The sequence below is a fragment of the Dendrobates tinctorius genome, unplaced genomic scaffold (assembly GCF_039654945.1).
Source record: "Dendrobates tinctorius isolate UK_male_01 unplaced genomic scaffold, ASM3965494v1 ptg000049l, whole genome shotgun sequence".
Lineage (NCBI taxonomy): Eukaryota > Metazoa > Chordata > Amphibia > Anura > Dendrobatidae > Dendrobates > Dendrobates tinctorius.
This window is the reverse complement of record NW_027361717.1, coordinates 27,599,503-27,621,869: the sequence shown is the minus strand read 5'-3', so window position 1 is coordinate 27,621,869 and position 22,367 is coordinate 27,599,503. Positions and strand designations below refer to the sequence as shown.

Genomic DNA, 22,367 nt, shown 5'->3' with positions numbered 1-22,367 from the left:
TTTGTTTGATGCTTGACTCCTGTGTGCATGTTGCAATAAAGTAATTTATCCCTTTAAAAACACCAGTTACTAATTCAAATTGTTAAAATTTGCTGCCTGCCTGCTGTGATGCCTAAAACCTGCTTGGGCTAGGCTGCGGAGACCTGAATTAGAAAGACCTCCATATTCTTGTATCTGCAGTGGGAGATTAGTGGCGCAGTTATTTAACCCTTTCCATAACACCCTCCTGTGACCACTTTGACTATTTTTGTGCCACTTTTATAAGTTTTTCAGCTGCTGTTAGGTATATTCACATCCCGGCGCTTTCTGTTTTATTATTCATTCATTTTATTATTCATTCATTTGCCCGCAGTTGGGCAAAGCATACTGCGCGTGCGCTAGCTATGAATGCTTAGCGCACACGCAAAAAATGGCGTACACCTACTCCAATTCAGCAATAACCTGCGGACGGCGGGCAAGGATGGGGAAGCTGCACACATCGGGAACACCGCCTATCGGACCGGACCGACCTCGTTTTCATCGCCCGCCAAAGGATAGGTGACAGATTCCCTTTAACATGTGCAAGAAAATCAAAAGTCATGATCAGGCGGAATCAAACCTGAGAGAAAAGGTAAGGGGATTATAATACTTGGCAATACAAGAAATAAGAGCCTCGCTCATATGCAAGGAGACCGTTTAAATTAGGAACATGATCCATGTCATCGTTCCTTACCTAGACGACTCTCTAATAGTAGGAAGATCGGAGGACCACTGTGCAACACAGTTGAAGGAGGTGACAGTCGTCTTACAAGATCTGGGCTGGATGATGAACACTGTCAAATCAAGGCTAAAACCCGTAAGATTAAACGAATGAACCAAGGAACGTGCAAATGATATACATGTTATATAGAGAATATTTGAAGGAAATCGCCCACATCGTAATACATGTATATTTGCTTAGGACCAATTGGAAGGAACAATCTGTAAAACGCAGAAAACGAATGAGAGAGAAACCCAATTAAAGGTCAGACAGTAGTAGAGATCTTTATTTAAAAGCCTTTATTGGTGTACAATAGGTACGTGGTGGCAAAGAAAAAAGAGCGCCTACATACGTGAATATATAAAATTGAAGCAAAAGACGTCCTATTAGACCAGAGGTGGGCAATTAATTTTGCCATGGGGCTGCATTAGAAATTGGGATGGTGTCAGAGGGCCGGACTTATATAATTAACTCAGTTGTACCCAATACTATATATGTATATAGTATACATATGCTATCTTTTCATAAACAAACAGTATGTTAAACAATGCAAAGATTTACAATACAATGAAAATATGGAGGACCTAATTACATCTTTATTTAATGATGAGATGATGAACTGCAACCAGCTTGTGATTGTTCACTTTAATTGTTAACTTTAACAGTGTTTGGAAAAACTTGCTATTTTAGATATCACGTTAGTTTTTTAAAGACCGGCATCCCTTTAACTTAATAAAGAACAGTAAATGAAACATTTCAATAACATGAAAATGTTCAATGAGAGTAATCTAGCCTGTTTTGGGCCTGAACAAGTTCATTGAAGTTAGGTTCAATATCTGAGGTGGATATGCGAAGAACAGCACACAAGTGATCATCACTGAGAGAGGATCTGTATTTGGATTTGTTGAACTTCATCAGTGAGAATGTTTGTTCACATACGTAGGTAGATCCAAAGAGAACTAACATCCTCTGACCATGCCTCCTTAGGTTAGGTAAGTTTTCCTCCTTGAGAGAAGAATAAAACTGCAGCAGTGACACTGATTTAAAAAGCTCTGCCAGTAGATTGTCAGACTGCAGATCAATGAGTTCTAACTGGACATCACCGGGCGCATTATCCACACAGCATGTAAAGGGGAAGAAATCATGTGCATTTCACTCTCAACTGCTTTGAAGTCTTCAAATCTGGAAAATTCACCATGTAAAGCCGCCAACATGGATAAATACTTGTCAAGGTGATCAACTGATGGTGTGACTTCTTGCAGTGTTGGCATGTGAGTGAGAATTTTGACCTTCAATTGGCTAGAAAGAAACTTCAACTTTCTCATGAAAGCTGTCACCAAGCTGAACATTTCATGTGCAAAGAGGCCTTTGCCCTGGAGCTTGGTATTTAACTCATTCATTAGTGTAGTCACATCAATGGCAAAGGCCAGATCTGCTATCCAGTGCTTATTGCCTTTCATCTCACAAAAATCCTGAATCTCAGCTCTCGGGTCCCATACTCTTTTAAGCACCTTTCCAGGGCTTAGCCATCTCACAGCTGTGTGGTAGCCTATGTCACTGTGTTCACTTTCTTGCTCCTCCAACAGTGCAACAAGTTGTCTATTCAGTGCTCTTGCCCTGATGAAATTAACTATCTTAGTTACAACATCAACAACATGGCTGATTTTTAGCACCGACTTGCACAGCACTTCTTGATGAATAATGCGATGCAAAAATATCAATTTCTGTTCTGGGTTTATTTCTTTCACTTTATCTTGCATCCGCTTCAAAAGTCCAACATTTTTCCCCGTCATATTTGGACAGCCATCGGTTATGTCACTTACTAATTTGTTCCATTTTAGGCCCAGTTTGTCCATGGATGCATTTACTTCGGTGAACAAATCACTCCATGTCGTGGTACCTTTCATTGATCGCAAAGCTACCAGCTCTTCAGTCATCTCAAAGTTTTTTGTTATTCCGCGTACAAACATAAGGTATCACGGATATCACAGCTCTCGTCCAGAGCCAGGGAAAAAAAAATAAAATCATCAACTTTGTTTTTCAGCTGAAACTCCAAATTCCCCGCAATGTCTTCTACCCGTCTTGTTACGGTTCGTCTGGAGAGGGGCACATTTGAAAACGCTTCTTTTTTCTCAGGACAAATTATCGCTGCACAGTCCACCAAACATTCTTTGACAAACTCCCCATCAGAGAATGGCTTACTGTTTCTTGCAATTTTGTGGGATATTACAAAGCTTGTCCTGATGGCTGCATCCCTGCCTGTGTGGAGCTTTGTAAAAAATCCTTGCTGCCTTTGCAGTTTTGATAGCAAGTCTTCAGATGCCCGTGCCCGCTCTGCCTCTGTCAAGTTGTTGTATGTCTCCCCATGTTTAGTCTCGTAATAGCGACTCAAATTGTAATCTTTAACCCCTTCCTGACATCCGACGTACTATCCCGTCCATGGGACCCGGGCCCCTATGCCCATGGACGGGATAGTACGTCTACCGCGATCAGCGGCGCCCACGTGGTGAGCGCCGCTGATCGCGGCCGGGTGTCACCTGATTATCACAGCTGACACCCGGCACTATGTGTCAGGGGCGGTCACGGACCGCCCCCGACACGTTAACCCCTTGCACACCGCTATCAAACATGATCGCGGTGTACCGGGACTTAAAGGGAAGCATCGGCAGGGAGGGGGCTCCCTCCGCGCTTCCCTGAGCCCCCCACGGCAGCGCAATGTGCAGCGCTGCTGCGGGGGGCTCCTTTCCTCCAGGACCCCGAATCCAAGATGGCGACGGGGGCCTTCGGGGGCCTGGAGGAAGCTGGCTTCCTCAGTGCCTGCAAAGCGCAGGCAAGAGGAAGTCTTCTTCAATGCCTGTGACAGATTGCTGATCTGTCACAGTGATCTGTGATGTGACAGATCAGCGATCTGTCACAGGACAGTGATGTCCCACCTGGGACTATGTAATAAAGTAAAAAAAAAATTAAAGTGTAAAAATAATTTTAAAAAAATCGCCAAATAAATTAGTAAAAAAAAAAAAAAAAAAATATTCCCCAATAAATTCATTTTTTGAAAATAAAAAAACCCCAAAACAATAAGGCTGTGTGCACACGCTGCGGATTAGGTGCGGATTCATCCGCGCGGATTTTGTAAAATCCGCAGGTGAAACCGCAGGTCAAAATACCTGCGGATTGCTCTGCGGTTTTGCCCTGCGGTTTTTCATCTCCTCAATGGAGGAGATGGCAAACCGCAGGGGAATCCGCAGAAAGAATTGACATGTCAATTCTTTCTGCGGATTGAAAACCGCAGATAATCTGCGCGGAAAATTCCGCACCGTCAGCATTGCGGTTTTTGATTCCCATAGGGAATCATGGTACTGTACACCGCAGCAAAAACTGCTGCGGGTTCGCAGCGGCCAAAACCACTGCGGAACCGCAGCAAAATCCGCAGCGTGTGCACACAGCCTAAAAGTACACATATTAGGTATCGCCGCGTCCGTAACGACCCGCCCTATAAAACTGGCCCATTAGTTAACCCCTTTAGCGAACCCCTTAAAAAATAAAAATAAAAAACGAAGCAAAAAATAATGATTTATTATCATACCGCCAAACAAAAAGTGTAATAACGCGCGATCAAAAAGACGCATATAAATATCCATGGTACCGCTGAAAACGTCATCTTGTCCCTCAAAAACGAGCCGCCACACAGCATCATCAGCGAAAAAATAAAAAAGTTATAGCTCGCAGAATAAAGCGATGCAAAAATAATTATTTTTTATATAAAATAGTTTTCATTGCATAAAACCGACAAAACATAAAAAAACGACCTAAATGAGGTATCGCTGTAACCGTACTGACCCGAAGAATAAAACCGCTTTATCAATTTTACCGCACGCGGAACGGTGTAAACGCACTCCCCCAAAAGAAATTCATGAAACGCTGGTTTTTTTTCATTCTGCGTCCCAAAAATCGGAATAAAAAGCGATCAAAAAATGTCACGTGCCCGAAAATGGTACCAGTAAAAACGTCAACTCGTCCCGCAAAAAATAAGACCTCACATGACTCGGTGGGTCAAAATACGGAAAAATTATAGCTCTCAATATGTGGTGATGCAAAAACTATTTTTACAATAAAAAGCGTCTTTTAGCGTGCGACAGCTGCCAAAAATAAAAACCGCCATAAATAGTAAATCAAACCCCCCCGTTATCACCCCCTTAGTTAGGGAAAAATAATAAAATTAAAAAAATGTATTTATTTCCATTTTTCCATTAGGGTTAGGGTTAGGGTTAGGGCTAGGGTTAGGGCTGAGATTAGGGTTAGGGGTGTGTTGGGGTTCGGGTTGGAGTTAGAATTGGGGGTTTCCACTGTTTGGGCACATCAGGGGCTCTCCAAATGCAACATTGCGTCTGATCTCAATTCCAGCCAATTCTGAGTTGAAAAAGTCATATGGTGCTCCTTCCCTTCCAAGCTTTGCCATGCGCCCAAACAGTGTTTTACCCCCACATGTAGGGTATCAGCCTACTCAGGACAAATTGCAAAACAATTTTTGGGGTCCAATTTCTCCTGTTACCCTTAGGAAAATAAAAAATTGGGGGCAAAAATATCATTTTTGTGGAAAAAAATGATTTTATTTTCACATCCGAGCGTTATAAACTTCTGTGAAGCACTTGGGGGTTCAAAGTGCTCACCACACATCTAGATAAGTTCTGTGGGGGGGGGTCTAGTGTCCAAAATGGGGTCACTTGTTGGGAGTTTCAATAGTTTAGGTACATCAGGGGCTCTCCAAACGCACATGACACCCGCAGACCATTCCATCAAAGTCTGCATTCCAAAATGGCACTGCTACCCTTCCGAGCCCCGACGTGTGTCCATACAGTAGTTTTCTCCCACATATGGGGTGTCAGCGTACTCATGACAAATTGGACAACAACTTTTGCGGTCCAATTTCTCCTGTTACCCTTGGGAAAATGAAAAAATTGGGGACTAATTGATCATGTTTGTGGAAAAAATACGATTTTTTTTATTTTCATGCCCGGGCATTATAAACTTCTGTGAAGCCCTTGGGGGTTCAAAGTGCTCACCACACATCTAGATAAGTTCCTTAGGGGTTCACGTTTCCAAAATGGTGTCATTTGTGGGTGTTTCCACTGTTTAGGTACATTAGGGGCTCTCCAAAGGCAACATGACACCCACAGACCATTCCATCAAAGTCTGCATTCCAAAACGTCACTACTTCCCTTCCGAGCCCTGACGTGTGTCCATACAGTAGTTTTCTCCCACATATGGGGTGTCAGCGTACTCAGGACAAATTGGACAACAACTTTTAGGGTTCAATTTCTCCTGTTACCCTTGGGAAAATAAAAAAATTGGGGACTAATTGATCATGTTTGTGGAAAAAAATACGATTTTTTTATTTTCATGCCCTGGCATTATAAACTTCTGTGAAGCCCTTGGAGGTTCAAAGTGCTCACCACACATCTAGATAAGTTCCTTGGGGGGTCTAGTTTACAAAATGGTGTCATTTGTGGGGGGTTTCCACTCTTTAGGTACATCAGTGGTTTTCCAATCGCGACATGGTGTCCGATCTCAATTCCAGCCAAAAACGTCAAATGGCGCTGCTTCCCTTCCGAGCTCTGCCATGCGCCCAAATAGTGGTTTACCCCCACATGTGGGGTATCAGCGTACTCAGGATAAATTGCACAATAACTTTTAGGGTGCTGTTACCCTTGGAAAAATAAGAATTGAGGGTGAAAAGATCATTTTTGTGGAAAAAATATGATTTTTTAATTGTACGGCTTTGTTATAAACTTCTGTGAAGCCCTTGTGGGTTCAAAGTTCTCACCACATATCTAGATAAGTTCCTTGGGGGGTCTAGTTTCCAAAATGGGGTCACTTGTAGGGGGTTTCCACTGTTTAGGTACATCAGGGACTCTCCAAACGTGACATGGCGTCCGATCTGAATTCCAGCCAATTTTGCATTGAAAAAGTCAAACGGCGCTCCTTTCATTCTGAGCTCTGCCTTGCGCCGAAACAGTCGTTCCCCCCCCCCCCCCCACAAATCAGGTATCAGCGTACTCAGGACAAATTGCACAATAACTTTTGTAGTCCAATTTCTCCTGTTACCCTTGGTAAAATAAAAAAAATTGAACCTGAAGTATTTTTTTGTGAAAAAAAGTTAGATGTTCATTTTTTTTTTAAATATTCAAAAAAATTCCTGTGACGCACCTAAAGGGTTAATAAACTTCTTGAATGTGGTTTTGAGCACCTTAAGGGGTGCAGTTTTTAGAATGGTGTCACTTCTGGGCATTTTCTATCATATAGACCCCTCAAAGTGGCTTCAAATGTGATGTGGTCCTAAAAATAAAATGGTGTTGTAAAAATGAGAAATCGCTGGTCAACTTTTAACCCTTATAACTTCCTAACAAAAAAAAAATTTTGGTTCCGAAATTGTGCTGATGTAAAGTAAACATGTGAGAAATGTTAGTTATCAAGTTTTTTGTGTGCCGTATCTCTGTGATTTAAGGGCATAAAAATTCAAAGTTGGAAAATTGCGAAATTTTCAAAATTTTTGCCAAATTTCCGTTTTTTTCACAAATAAACGCAAGTTATTTGAATGAAATTTTACCACTAACATGAAGTACAATATGTCACGAGAAAACAATGTCAGAATCACCGGGATCCATAGAAGCGTTCCAGAGTTATGGCCTCATAAAGGTACAGTGGTCAGAATTGTAAAAATTGGCCCGGTCATGAACGTGCAAACCACGTGCAAACGCACACAGCTTTACCTTTGGCTTCAGCAAATAAATGTTTAGAAGTCCATTCCTTGTTAAAAACTCTGCATTCTGCATCAATCTTTCTTTTTATAGCCTATGTATTTAAGGGCTATACTAGCTAAGGCCTGGATCACACTTCCGTTTTTTAAAATCCGTCCAAATCCGTCGTTTTCCATTAAAAAACGGATCCGCCATTTTTTTGGCGGATCTTTTTTTTGTCCCATAGACTTCCATTAGCGGCTACCGCGGATCCGTAAAAAAAAAACGGATCCGTTTGCCGCAAAACGGATCCGTTTTTTCACACTTTGGCGGATCCAAGCGGATGCCAAAAAACGGATATGTGAAACAGGCCTTACCTTGCCTAATTCTTCCAATGGGAGTCTTTGCCCAAGTTTCAGAAGAACGTGGCTGCTGCAGGGGACAGGGGAGGAAGCAAGTGGTATCTGTGTACCACTCCTGTACTGCTCACAGGGGCTTTATTAGGCGCTGACCACTCCACCCAGAGTCCCAGACCCTGGCCTGACGTAAACACCCAGTCTAAAGTAATTGATGCTAGCCTTACGTTGCACCACAGTGTCACTTGCAGCAGTATAGATCGCACCACGCCTCCACGCCCGCACGCTTTAGCACAGAGTTGGAGGCGTGGTGTTATGTATACTGCTGCAAACAGACACCACCAACGGCATCTACGTAGCCCTCTCTCAGATCACGCCCCCCTCCAGCTTCGACCAGTCAGTGCCGCAGGTCTGGTGTGTGGGCGGTGCGCTGGAGGCAATGTTTATGTGCCGCTCTCAGGAGGTCGGGGTCCGCTCCGCTCACCGCTGCGTCTGCCGGGACTCCTCTGCTTTCCTCATGAATAATTCATGAGGAAAGCAGGAACCGGAGAAGACGCAGACGCCGCCAACGGCATCTACTCAGCCCTCTCTCACAAACCACGCCCCCTCCAGCCTCGACCAGTCAGCGCTGCAGGTCTGGTGTGTGGGCGGTGCGCTGGAGGCAATGTTTCTCTCACAGGAGGTCGGGGTCCGCTCCGCTCACCGCCGCGTCTGCCGGGACTCGTCTGCTTCCTGCTTTCCTCATGAATGATTCATGAGGAAAGCAGGAATCGGAGATGTCCCGGACCCCTCCGCGGGCCGGTCACAGGCAGTGGGCGGGCCGTATGCGGCCCGGGCGGCGCCCCTTTCCCAGGTCTGTATTAGACAATAGACGTTGCTGGACCAATACCAGAAACCAAATATCCAGATTAGTGTTATAGTGCCCAACATACACAAAGGATAATCCTAAAGCAACAGGTATTGCTCATTGAATAAACAAGGTGTGACATGAAAAATTGAATGCAGGCCGCAGCATGTAACATATAAAGTTCAATGCTGACGTAGGCACAACTATTGTGGTGTCACTATTGCACATACCCTTAGACCTGTGAGTATTGACAATAATATTGCACATGCCCTATGTGTCTGGTGTGCATAGTCCATCACCACAATATTTAACATGCATGAGAGCCATGTTTAAATAAGGAAATACCTTGATATAAGTCCAGCAAACCGTATGGCGCTCATCCCTGCGCTGGTTTCTGTGCGTCCTTCATCAGGGAGTGGTGTCTGGTTCCAGGGACGGTGTTTAAAAAGAAGGTAGTTGGTGCCAAAATGAGAGCGAACGAATGAAGCTGGCGCCTGCACTGGCGAGCCACCCGGAAATCTGATGCATATTGCATCTTGCAGCAGAGACAGACCAACTACGTGAGGAGTCACGTAGTGACCATGTTCGGGTTATTCGAAAATTAATCCCCCAGTAGCTCATAATTTGCTCGAACACATTGATCCTGAAATCTGTCCAAGAGGAAGTAAAAATTGAATTTCTTTATCGCCTTATTGGGGGACACACATTACCATGGGTGTATGCTGCTGCTAGGAGGCTGACACTATGCAAAACAAAAAACTTAGCTCCTCCCCGGCAGTATACACCCACCGACAGGCACCAAGTACCTCAGTTTGTGCTTAGTGTCTGTAGGAGGCGGACCGGGATCTCCCAGATCCGCACTTAACGATTTCTTTTAGGCTTTAGTTGTGTGTGTATTAATCTTTTCCGTTTATTTTTCAGATTCAGCATCAGGAAACGGGGTGTAAGTTCACCCTGCTTTCCCATATCAGGCGGCTGAGCGAGCAATGTGGTAGTGCCCACTTCGCAACTCTCAGGATCGCAGGCAGGACTTTTCCCCGGGACAGGGCTGAGAGGAAGACGGCGGTCACCAGCGGTGACATTCCTCCTTCCAGCAAGAAATGGCGCCGTCTTCTGCACTATAGGGACAGAGGACGCGATAGTGCGGGTACAGAGGACTTTCGCGGCCAGCGGCCTGCTCTCTATTCGTGGGCCCCTGCGGTCACCCTCCTCAGGGACCTCAGGTAAGCTGTCTGAATGTCCCCTACAGCCCCGCATTCACCTGGACCTATGCTGACCACCTCAGTACCGCAGCGTGACACAGGCATCTAGTAGCAGTCACTGGGGGAGCTGGCCCCTGTTTGAATCTCCCACCCTGCGTTCTGTTCACATGGCAGTTTTCAGGACTGGCTCCTATAATAGCCGGTTTGAATTTCCCGCCCCCTTTTCCCCTGGGCGCGCGTCTCCCCTGCCATCGCTCTGCTCTGAGGGAGTTCACCGGTGTTTCTTCTCGGCGGGCAGCAGTTACCTTCTTCTTTCATATGTCCGCAGCATCGCGGGCGCCGGGTACGCTGTCCGACATTAGCCTCGGGTGGAGACGCTCTTTAACTTTCACTTTGGCAAGCTTCTTCCTCCTCTCTGCGCGCGCTTTATTCACGCCTTTTTCAGCCCATCACGGGGCTGCTTTCTCTTCAGCGCCATCAGTCTCCCCCTCTAGCCGCGCCCCCCCTCGTTCTTCATCCAATCACGCGACTCAGCCGTTAAGCTCCGCCCACCGCTAGCGGTTTTCTGGCATTTCAGAGAGATCACTTTCTCTCCCTTCTCCGGATCTCTTCTTGGGGGACACAAGGTGTTTGCTCCGCATCTGAACCTCGGTAGGTTCGGCGCTGCTATAGTTTGACGCTACACTTAGCTCCCCACGGCAGTTCCCTGTCAGCTTAGTGCTACTGCCGCATAGACTTATGCCCAACTCTGCAAGGGCTCTCTGTTCCAGATCCACCGCTATTCACTACGCCTGCGCGCGCTGTAAAAAGAAGTGGGCATCAGGTTAGTCGTCTCCTTTCTGCCCGTCCTGCAGCCCTTCTGCCATGTCTGCCCCCCAGGAGCACTCCGAGTCCCGAAATGAGAGCACGCCAACCCGAGTGGGCCGTTGCAATGTCTGTCAGTCTCTGATTTGACTAAAGTTTCTCAGTCTCTGGTCCAGGTCTTAGAACGGTTACCTCAGCTATCTACAGCCACCTGTGCGCCGACCGCCCCTCACGGTGAGTCACCTACACCTGACCGCGACCTTCAAGCAGACATGCCGGGTAGAGATTCTAGGAAGCGGGCTCTGTCTGGCTCTTCTTCCAGCCCGCAAGGTCCTTCCGCTTCACCCAGGCTACGCTCCTCGTCTCCCTCATCAGCAGACGACCATAGGTCAGACGATGATTCCCAATCCGGATCTGACTCAGAGGCGGACAACATGGCTAGAACTCGGGACATGGTAGATAGTCTCATATCAGCTATCTTCCAAACCCTCAAAATAAAGGAAGATAAGGCACCTCCTCAGGAATGCTCTGTCTCTTTTAAGCGAGCGAGGCCTCCCCCTCGAACCTTTCCTAATCATAAGAAGTTCGACACCTCCTTAGCCAATCACTGGGAACACCCTGAGAAACGATTTTCAGGCCGCAAGTACTTAGATGTGCTATATTCCTTCGAGGCGGATCTAGTCACGAAATGGACCAAAGCTCCTGAGATAGATCCTCCAGTTTCCCGTCTTTCCTCTAAGACTGTTCTATCCCTCCCGGACGGAGCTTCGCTTAAAGATCCGACGGACAGGCAAATAAAATCTCTGGCCTTAAAGGTCAGGTGTCTGCCCTGGCAATCCTCTTCCAGAAGGATCTGGCTTCCTTACCGCAGGTGAAGACTTTTCTCCAAGGAGTCTCCCATGTGGCTCGTCCTCATCATTCTCCTATAGATCTCAGTGGGATCTCAATCTCGTTCTTGGTGCTCTCCAAAAGGCGCCGTTCGAACCAATCCAGGACATTCCTCTGTCCCTTCTCTCATGGAAGGTGGCTTTTCTAATCGCCATTACATCGATCAGAAGAGTTTCTGAGCTGGCGGCTTTATCCTGTCGTTCCCCATACCTAATCCTCCACCAAGATAAGGTTGTTCTCAGGCCAGTTCCTTCCTTCCTTCCAAAGGTGGAATCCCCCTTTCACATTAACGAAGATATCGTCCTTCCATCATTTTGTCCTGCGCCTGCTCATCCTCTGGAAAAGTCGCTCCACAAACTGGATGTAGTGAGAGCCTTGCGTGTCTACCTTGCCAGAACCGCTTCTTTTCGCCAATCCGATTCCCTGCTTGTCATCTCTGAAGGTCGCCGGAAAGGGCTTCCGGCATCCAAATCAACGATTGCTTGCTGGATTCGTTCTACCATTCTGGAGGCCTATCGACTTCAGGAAAAACGGCCCCCTCCGGGAGTGAGAGCCCACTCCACCCGGGCTGTAGGGGCTTCTTGGGCTGTGCGACACCAGGCTTCGGCCTTACAACTTTGCAGAGCTGCGACCTGGTCGTCTTTGCACACCTTTGCGAGGTTCTATAGGGCTCATACCCAGGCCTCGTCTGATGCAGCTCTTGGTAGGAAGGTTCTGCAGGCGGCGGTAGCACATCGACCGACCTAAGCCCTTCCTTTCGTTCCTTTATGGCTGTTCCCACCCTCGGGACTGCTTTGGAACGTCCCATAGTAATGTGTCCCCCAATAAGGCGATAAAGAAAGAGGGATTTTGGGTTCTTACCATAAAATCTCTTTCTTGGAGCCTTCATTGGGGGACACAGCACCCTCCCTGTTTAAGTTGTACCGTATTGGGTCTTCGAGTCCCTTGTTGGGTTGGTACATATGTTAATAGTTTTTGGTTGCTTCTCCTACTGCTTTCTCACCAACTGAGGTACTTGGTGCCTGTCGGTGGGTGTATACTGCCGGGGAGGAGCTAAGTTTTTTGTTTTGCATAGTGTCAGCCTCCTAGCAGCAGTAGCATACACCCATGGTAATCTGTGTCCCCCAATGAAGGCTCCAAGAAAGAGATTTTACGGTAAGAACCCAAAATCCCTCTCTTCCTCCTATCCTCCACAGATTTTGAAAATTAACTTGCCTTTATTCTCCAAAACTACGAGACCTCCAGTTGTTCCTTCTGCAAGGTTTACTATCTTCGGTATTAATCTCACCAGTTCCCGGAAGCAGAAAAATGCAGTGGTCACTACTCCCGCCTTTTCCTTTATAAGGAAAAAAGTGGCTTCCACAGAATTTTAATAACGTTAAAACTCTGAACCAATACAGTGTGTACTGGAGTTTCAAGATGCAGTTAATTTACAGGACGCTTATGTCCCCATCCAACCTACTGAAAAATTCTAAAGTTTGCGATTACCAAGGGAAGACAAGTATTGCACTTCCCATTCAATGTCTTACCGTTTGGAATATCATCTGCAAACAACAATCCAGATTCTAACATCCTTAGTATGGCTGGTGAACCACCAGAAATCAGACATGGTTCCCTCCATGACAAAGACCCCATTGCATAACTTATTGGACTCCTGCAGACAAATCTCCTTCTTACCAAAAGAAAAACAGATCCAGTTAAGATCCAGAATAGCCTTCCTGCGAAGCCAAACATTGGTATCAGTAAGATTTGCAATGTCAGTCCTCTGCTCCATGACGTCATTCATCCAAGCAGTAACCTGGACCCATGCACATACCAAAGTTTTGAAGACTTGTTTCCTTGCAAATTCGGATGAATCCCAAAATCCCTGAACAGTACGATTCCAGTACCTGCTCTGGTAAAATCCTCTCTGACCTGGTGGCTCAGCCAGGGAACCTAAAGAGAAGTCCCTGGATCTAGAACCTGCTGTTAGCAATAACAGATACCAGCAGAAGAGGATGGGGGGGGGGGGGGCTAACGTCTCACAAACTTCCTTCCAGGGTCTTTGGACAAGAAAGAGAAATTAGCCAGCAATCCTCCAATTTCGGGAAGCTGAAATGGGTAGAGGAAGTACTGAGACCAGAAACATCAATAATATAGAGTACCCACGTAAGGGTCTACTCTGACATGTCTATGGTTGCTTGTCTGTCATCAGGGAAACACAAAGGCCTAAGAACAATCTCCGCAAGGATATTCTCTTGGGCAGAAGAACATCTTCTCTTCCTATCTGCTCTCCACATATGAGGCTCAGTTAACATCAAAGCTGATTTTCTAAGCAGGAGAGAGATTCATCCAGGCGAATGGGGTTTAAATTTATAAATCTTCCAGATGATAACCAGAAGATGGGGTAATCGAGAAGCAGATCTTTTTGAATGGCATCAAGACACAAAGTGGATCAGTATTTCTCCCTGAACATGAACGATGCTTGTCTAGGCGTGGATGGATTCGCCCACTCTTGGAAATTCAAACATGCATGCGCCTTTACTCCTATTTCGGTCTTACCAAGAGCACTACAGAGGATAAGAATCAAGAAGATCAAGATAATCCTATTGGCACCTCTCTGGCAGAAGAAAAGCTAGTTTGGCACCTTGAACAAATTGAGGATAGATTCTCCCACCAATCACAAACCTTCACCAGGGTCCAAACTACCACCCAGACCCCTGAAGCCTGTGTCTGGATGCTTGGCTTCTAAGTTCACAATTTCAAAACTAAACGTCTCTCAAATAGTTATTCTGACCCTCCAGAAGAGCAGAAAGTCAGTGACAAATACCATATAATGGTGAGCGCGTAATACTCCAGACCCCAGTTACCCAGATGTCACTCAGATCCTAGACTTCCTGCAAGAAAGTCTGGCAAAGTGCCTCAGACCTAGCACCCTCAAGGTTCAGGTTGCAGCCTTAAGTTCATATTTTGATCAGAGCCTAGCTGACCACAGCTGGGTAAAGAGGTTCATGACCGCAGCTTCCCGTTTTCATCCCAGGTTAACCAACCTAATCCCATCCTGGGACCTAAATATTGTTCTTAAGGGTCTGACTCTACCACCATTTGAACTCTTATCCTCGATAGAACCGGACAAACTGTCTTGGAAAACAGCCTTCCTGGTAGCAATCGCTACAGCCAGGAGAGTGAGTGATCCTCAGGCCCTCTCAATCAACGAACCATACTTGAGAATTCTGGATGATGGACTTGTTCTTTGAGTTGACCCATCCTTCTTGTCCATGGTGGTTTTCAGAGTTCCACAGGTCACAGCAAATAATTCTTCCTTCTGGCAAAAACCAGCAAATAAGAAAGGGGAAGAGTTTCATTTCCTGGATGTACAAAGAGTGGTGGTCCTACATTACCTCCAAAAGCCTCAACCTTTCAGAAAAGACCAGAATATGTTTATCCAGCTCTACAGCCAAAATAAAGGAAAGAAAACCTCAAAAAGCACTTTTGCATACTGGATCAAAAAAGTGATTAGCGAGGCATATCAAAGCCAGAATCTCTCGCCTCCAGAACAACTTATGGCTCACTCTACTAGAGCCGTGTCTGTCTCCCAGGCTGAGAGGGCCAGCGCTTCGATTGAGCAAATCTACAGAGCTGCTACCTGGTCCTCGATCCTTACCTTCTGCAAACATAAGTGGAATTGTCTATTAACCCCTTAACGACCGTCGATACGCCTTTTAATGGCGACAGTTAAGGGTATTTATTCCTCAGGTTATAGAGCACCCCCCCAGCGTTGGAAATTCTCCGGGGTCTCGTCTATAGGGGGTAGATGAGATCCCGGAGAACATGATTTGTGTTGGTTTTTACATACCCCCGTGTTGCAATCACCGTTATTCACGGAATAACGGCAACCACAAAAAAAGGCAGATTTCCCATTTAATTTCTCTCTCCTCTGATATGATCTAGCACATAAGAGGAGAGAGAAATGGGGTCCCACGAGCCCCACTGGTACCTCCAGTGTTCCTGGACCCTCCTGCATCCCCCCGGCCGTCGGCGACGAAGAAAATGGCGGGCACATGTGCAGTGTGCCCGCCGAGATCTGCCGGCCGGCAACAATAGGAAATTTTTCCTATTGGTTCATTTTGATCACCGATAGACCTATCACAGTGATCAAAATAAAAAAAAAAATAGTAAATCAAACCTTTATCACCCCCTTATTTAGGTAAAAATAAAAAGTATTTCCATTTTTCCGTTGGGGTTAGGGGTGTATTGGGGTTAGGGTTGGAGTTAGAATTGGGGGGTTTCCACTGGATAGGTATATCAGGGGCTCTCGAAACGCAACATGGCGCCTGTCATTGATTCCAGCTAATTTTGCTTTCAAAAAGTCAAATGGTGCTCCCTCCTGAACCCTGCCATGCACCCAAACAGTGGCTTTTCTCCACATATGGGGTTTCGGCGTTCTCTGGAGAAATCGCACAACAAATTTTGTGGTCCATTTTCTCCGATCCCTTGTGAAAATAAAAAAATTGGTTCCACAGTAATTTTTTTGTGTGAAAAGTTAAATGTTCATTTTTTTTCTTCCACATTGTTTTAGTTCTCGTGAAGCACCCGAAGGGTTAATAAACTTCCTGTATGTGGTTTTGCGCACCTTGAGTGGTGCAGTTTTTAGAATGGTGTAACTTTGGGTATTTTCTGTTATATTGACCCCCCCCCCCCCTTCCCCCAAACTCACTTAAAAAAAAAATAAAGAAAAATTGTTTTGTAAATTTAGTTGGTAAAATGAGAAATCACTGGTCAACTTTTAACCCTTATAATGTCCTAACAAAAAGCAATTGTTTCCAAAATTGTGCTGATGTAAAGTAGACACGTGGGAAATATGTTATTTATTAACTATTTTGTGTGACACCACTCCCTGATTTAAGGGCACAAAATTTAAGTTTGAAAATTGCAAAATTTTCTAAATTTTTGCCAAATTTACATTTTTTTTCATAAATAAACGCACTTTATAGCGAAGAAGTTTTACCACTAACGTGAAGCACAATATGTCACGGAAAAACAGACTCCGAATCACTGGGATGCGTTGAAGCATTTCAGAGTTATGAACTCGTAAAGTGACAGTGGTCAGAGTTGTAAAAATTGGCTTGGTCTTTAGGTATCAAATTGGCTCTGTGACTAAAGCCCCCGTTACACATAGCAATATCGCTAGCAATATCGCTGTAACGTCACCGATTTTGTGACGTAGCAGCGATATTGCTAGCGATATCGCTATGTCTGATACGTACCTCCGACCGGCTCCCCCGCTGCTCTTCGCTGGTCGCGCGAGAACGTCCTGGACCTTTTCTCGTCGGGCGCTTCCTATGGCGCTGACGCGGGCGGGAGGACGTCAGGATTGCCTCGTCTGACAGGTAAGTAGCAACCCCTGCTATGTCGCTGGTGAGATCTGCCTGTGTGGCAGCTCACTAGCGACCACTTAGCGATGCACCAGCGATCCATATAGTTGTCGGGATCGCTGGTGCATCGCTAAGTGTAACGGTACCCTAAGGAGGTAAAGATTTGGGTTTGGGGAGAAAAGTTCTCCAGGCTATTGTCCCTCCCTAACATTAGTCTTTGGTATTCTTCCTGTGGTGTTAGTTGTGGAGGGTTATTCGAGAAGATAGAATTAGACTTACCGGTAATTCTGTTTCTATTATGCCTCCACGGTAGCACAGGTAATTCCCTCCCCTTTCTCAGTTATTTCTTGTATTACCTTAAATCCGGTGATAATAAATCCAATTTTTTTTTTTTTAAATTCGTTTATTGAACCAAAGGCAGGGTACACAATATGCAAACTGACAATGATGAAGATATCATGTAATACACATACATTTCGCAGAGCATTAATGTCAAACAGTGTGTGTATACCAGCTGTATATAGAATAAATCATACCGTCAATTGCCTTACATTAGTCTGTGTTATTATTCAAATATCAAAGCCTGCCAAACCTCTAAAACATTACTACTACTACTACAAAACAAATATTTGCAGCCTATGTCTATATATTTAGCTCTTTATCATGCAATATCTCCGTCCTACAGTGTGAGGTGAGAGGAATTCCAATTCTCCCATATCTTCTCAAATTTATCCGGGCACCCTCTGTTTTGATAGAGCGTACGCTCGTATGGTATAATCGAGTTCACCAAGTCTATCCAGGCCCTAAGGGAGGGATCCGAACCCCCCCATCCACCGCAGTGCCAACACCTTCCGTGCCATGAATGTCTCTCGTAAGAAAATTCCCGTATAATGTCCCCATGTCTCATCATCCCACACCCCAAACAGACAAACCAATGGCTCAAGGGGAACAGGAATCTGTGCCAAGAAGGTTAATAATGACGTTACCTCTTTCCAATAGTGTATTATAATTGGACATTGCCAAATCATGTGGATAAAATCTGCATCGAATGTATGGCATCGCAGACACTCCGAAGATTGAAAACAGCCCATCTTATAGAGTCGAGTCGGAGTCAAATATGATTGGTTTATGATATAAAGTTGTATCATTCTATTGTTGATTGATGGAGACACCTTAGTTGGTGACTACAGGATTTCCTCCCACTCTTCTCCCTGCGTATCAGGGATGAGCCTTTCCTATTTCCCCCTAACCAAGCATATGGCAGATTCCGTCCCCACCGATAGCATGTGTGTGTACAGAGAGGAGATGAGACCCTGGGGACCTTGTGATTTAAGAATGCCTATCAAGGGCAGAGACGAAATAGCATTATTCATACCGACATATCTCATGTGTGATTTGAAGGGCTGATCTTAATTGCAAATATCGGAAGAATTGTGACCTCAGGACATTGCACTTAACTTGTAATTTTTCAAAAGATAATAATGCACCACATTCATATATATCCCCGATCGTAGAGACATTGCACTGAGGCCAGAATTCAGCAGATGGGTGGGCAAGCAGTGTCGGAAAATAACTATTATTCCATAAGGGCATTTCAGCTATGACATCACTAAATCCAACCACCCTCTTAATCTGTCGCCACACTAATCTTGCCAGATGAAGCATGGGTAGCAGACGTGGAATGTTTACTTTTTCCAACTCCAAAAACCCCAGCGGGCAATCAGCATGTGCGGCATGAAGCAAATGACTCTCAGAATTAGGAAGATTACCAGGCATCCACTTATTTATAGCTCTTGCCTGCCCCGCCAGATAATATAGAAAAAAATCCAGTTGTGCTACCACCCCCCCCTTTTTTTTTGGGCCTTTGTAGAGTGGATAGCTTAAGTTTTGGCCTAGTTTTCCCCCATATGAAAGACGTAATCTGGGAATTCAAATTAGTGAAAAAAGACTTGGGCACCACCACAGCACTATGTTGGAGTAAATAGCTGATCTTAGGGAGTAGTATCATTTTAATTAAATTAATGCGTCCAGCTACAGACAGCGGGAGTTGGCTCCAAATCGCAAATTTGACCTTAAACATTACCAGTAATGGATATATATTAAGCTGCAGATCAAGTGTGCTGGATTGAGAAATATGAACACCCAAATATTTAGAATGTGGTACAATAGGCAACAAGGAGAGAGTCCCAAGTCGTGGCATCGGGGCATGAGAAAGAGGCATCAGAGCAGACTTCTCCCAATTTATATACAGGCCGGAATATCTACTGAATTAATTTATAGTGGCAATCACTCCTGTCAGTGTCTCCTCCGCCCTATCCATGAATATTATCATATCGTCGGCATATAGGCCTATGGTGTCTACCCGATCTGCTATCTCTATACCCATAATATTAGAAGTTCTCATGCGAATTGCCAAAGCCTCTATTGCAAGAGCAAAGAGGGCCGGGGAGAGGGGACACCCTTGACGAGTCCCCCTGTGCAGAGAAAAGGACTCGGAAGTGGAACCATTTACAACAACATGGGCTTTAGGTTTCATATACAATGTTATTGACCCATTTTAAAAACCTATCTCCAAAACCGTATTTCTGCAAGCATGTGTGGCCGAAAGGTCACTCAAGAGAGTCAAAGGCCTTAGCTGCATCCAATGACGCCAATGCCCACCTATTGTCCGGCATCAGGGAACTATATTGAACCACTGATTGAACCCATCTGATATTAATGGAGGTGCTTTTCCCAGGCATAAAGCCAGTCTGCTCCGGATGTATAAGTTCCAAAATAATTGAATTCAGCCTAGTAGCCAAAATCTTCGTAAAAATGTTGTAATCCACATTTACTAAAGATATGGTGCGATAAGATCCTCAGTCCAGAGGGTCCTTCCCTTCTTTCTTAAGCACTATTATATTAGCTTCATAGAAGGACTCCGGCATGACCACCCCCCAAAAAAAAAAAAAAAAAAAAATCCCCCGGAACACTGTGACAACAAAAGTGGCGCTGAAATCTCCCGGTATTTCCTGTATAGCTCAATAGGAAACCCATGCGGCCCAGGGGCTTTCCCAGAGGCCATATCCCTCATGGCATCTTCTATCTCTTCCAGAGTGAACTCCGCGTCCATAAATGCCTGCTGAGAAGCACTTAGTGTGGGAAGCGATATATATCTGATAAATAGTCTAGACACCTCTGGCTATCAATGTCATTTTTTGAGCTGTACAGTGAGCTATAATAATCATGGAAACATCCCATTATTTCTTCTGCCGCGGACACCACTGTACCATCTGAGCTGCGCATCTGTAGTATTGTGTTAGTTGTATTGTGCTGCCGCACCAACTAGGCCAGAAATTTACTAGACTGGTTCCCTAGTTCAAAGTAGGATTGGCGAGTAAAAAATAACTTACGTTTGGACTTGGAGTCTATATGTTGAGTCTATAATCTTTGGGCCGTCAACCACTCCACTCTATTACCACTAGTTTGATCAGATATATAAGCGGCCTCTGAATCTTTCAATCGTTGCTCTATTTTGTCATCCTCCCCCGACGTCACCCGTTTGATGTAGGAGATTGTAGAAGATAGGCAGCCCCTCAAGTACGCCTTAAGGGTGTCCCAAAATAAATTAACGTTCGGGGTGGGAGGACACGAAGAAATGTAATTGGTCGGTTGTTCTATCAGGTGACTTAATCAATTTCAGCCAGAAAGGTCTTAATTTCAATGTTATTCTACCCTTTGGCGGGCCATACCTGAGTTTGAGGATGATTGGGCTATGATCTGAAATCCCTCTACTTCCATGTTTAATACTGTCCACCCACATTGCCAAACCACTAGATCCAAAGATGTAATCTATGCGGGATAAGGAACGTCTAGTGGAGGAATGGCAAGTATACTCTCTTGTTTCTGGGTGACGTGTTCTCCATAGGTCTAACCATCCACTACCCTCTATAAACTGAGATAATTGGGAAGTAGCTGCTGCCGGGGTCCCACCCCGTGTCCCGTCATCTAGTCTCAATCTGTCGAGGCAATTATTCATCACCAGCTTAAAGTCTCCCATGCAAATGACATCCGCATCTGGGTAATTCAAAGCAAAACTCCATGCTTTCTGGAGAATTGACGTACCCGCTGGAGGGGGATTATAAATACAAAATAACATATTTCTTAGAGTTGATCAGTGCATACGCAAATATGAAGTGCCCTTCAGAATCTCTCCGGGCCTCCCGGACCTCCCATCTAACGTCCTTGTGTATTAGTAATGAGACCCCCCTGGAGTAGCTGGTGTGAAATGCATGTATAGACCAGTCAACGGTTTTTGTACAGTCCGAGCTATATCTTTGGTCAAGTGTGTTTCGACCAGAGCCACAATCTGAGGGTGATAGTGCCTAATTTGTGAAAATACTTTAACCTTTTTTTGGGGGGGGTCTTGATACCCCTCACATTCCATGTCATGCATATTAAATCAGAACCCATCTCCACTTATCTGGACATGTTGCGCATCGGCGCCTAAGTTGAACTTAGAGACACCTCATAAATAGCAAGATTTCCGTTGGCTGCAACTTCTACCTAAATAACACTTAAAGCTAAAACTAAAGCTTTTGAATAAAAAACAAAATATAGACTTAGAGGAGCGGGACTTTGCTCCTATGTTACTATCAGAAACCAAACAAGGGGATACCATCACTAAACGTAGTGTCCGGTATTGTAGATATCTGGGTGCCCGCCAGGAGAGCTCCGACTAGGCCTGCAGTAAAAGGATCCAGATGAAGTATACCCTCTAGGATTCCTTTGCAGGAGATCCTTTATGGGACCGCAGCCACTCGGTAGCCTCCGCCGGATCCGTGAAAAACACGGAGGAGCCCCCGTGGACAACCCGAAGCCGAGCCGGATAGACCATGGAGTATACAATGTTCTTTTCCCTGAGCCACTGCTTGATGTCGATAAATTGCGCACGTTGCTTCTGGAGTTCCATGGAGAAATCCGGGAAGATTGAGATCACGGCATTGTTGAACTTGATAGGGCTCTTTTGTCGAGCGAGGCACAGAATGGCGTCTCTATCTTTACAGTTGAGGAGACGTGCCAGGAAGGGTCTAGTTGGGGCTCCCGGAGGCAAAGGCTTGGTGGGGACCCTGTGGGCTCTCTCAACGGCGAACACCGAGGAGAATTCATCTCCCAGAGAGGTCTTAAGCCAGCCTTCTAAGAATTGCTCAGGATGCTGACCTTCAGAGCGTTCAGGCAGACTGATGATACGGATGTTATTTCTCCGCATTCTGTTTTCTAGGTCGTCTGCCTTTTGCCTCCAGGCGTTCATAGATCCCGCTACCTTGGTTAACTTAGCCTCCATTGGCGTAATGGTGTCTTCCACCTGGGACACTCATCTCCACCTCCGCGATGCGCCCTCCCATGGCCTGCATATCGTGGCTGAGTCTCCTCACCTCAGTGTAGACATCCTCTATTTTCTCCG

At 45.3% G+C, this 22,367-nt stretch overlaps 2 protein-coding genes across 3 annotated transcripts in view; one reads left to right on the top strand and one right to left on the bottom strand.

Annotated features, from left to right (window-relative positions):
• The window catches only part of RNF168 (ring finger protein 168), a 90,323-nt gene that overhangs the window by 1,824 nt on the left and 66,132 nt on the right, over window positions 1–22,367 (top strand). The gene's annotated exons all lie outside the window — the stretch shown is intronic.
• Window positions 1,828–2,676, bottom strand: LOC141091202 (general transcription factor II-I repeat domain-containing protein 2B-like). Its single transcript, XM_073576638.1, has one exon. It carries the CDS (start codon window positions 2,674–2,676, stop codon window positions 1,828–1,830), a length of 849 nt encoding a protein of 282 aa, XP_073432739.1.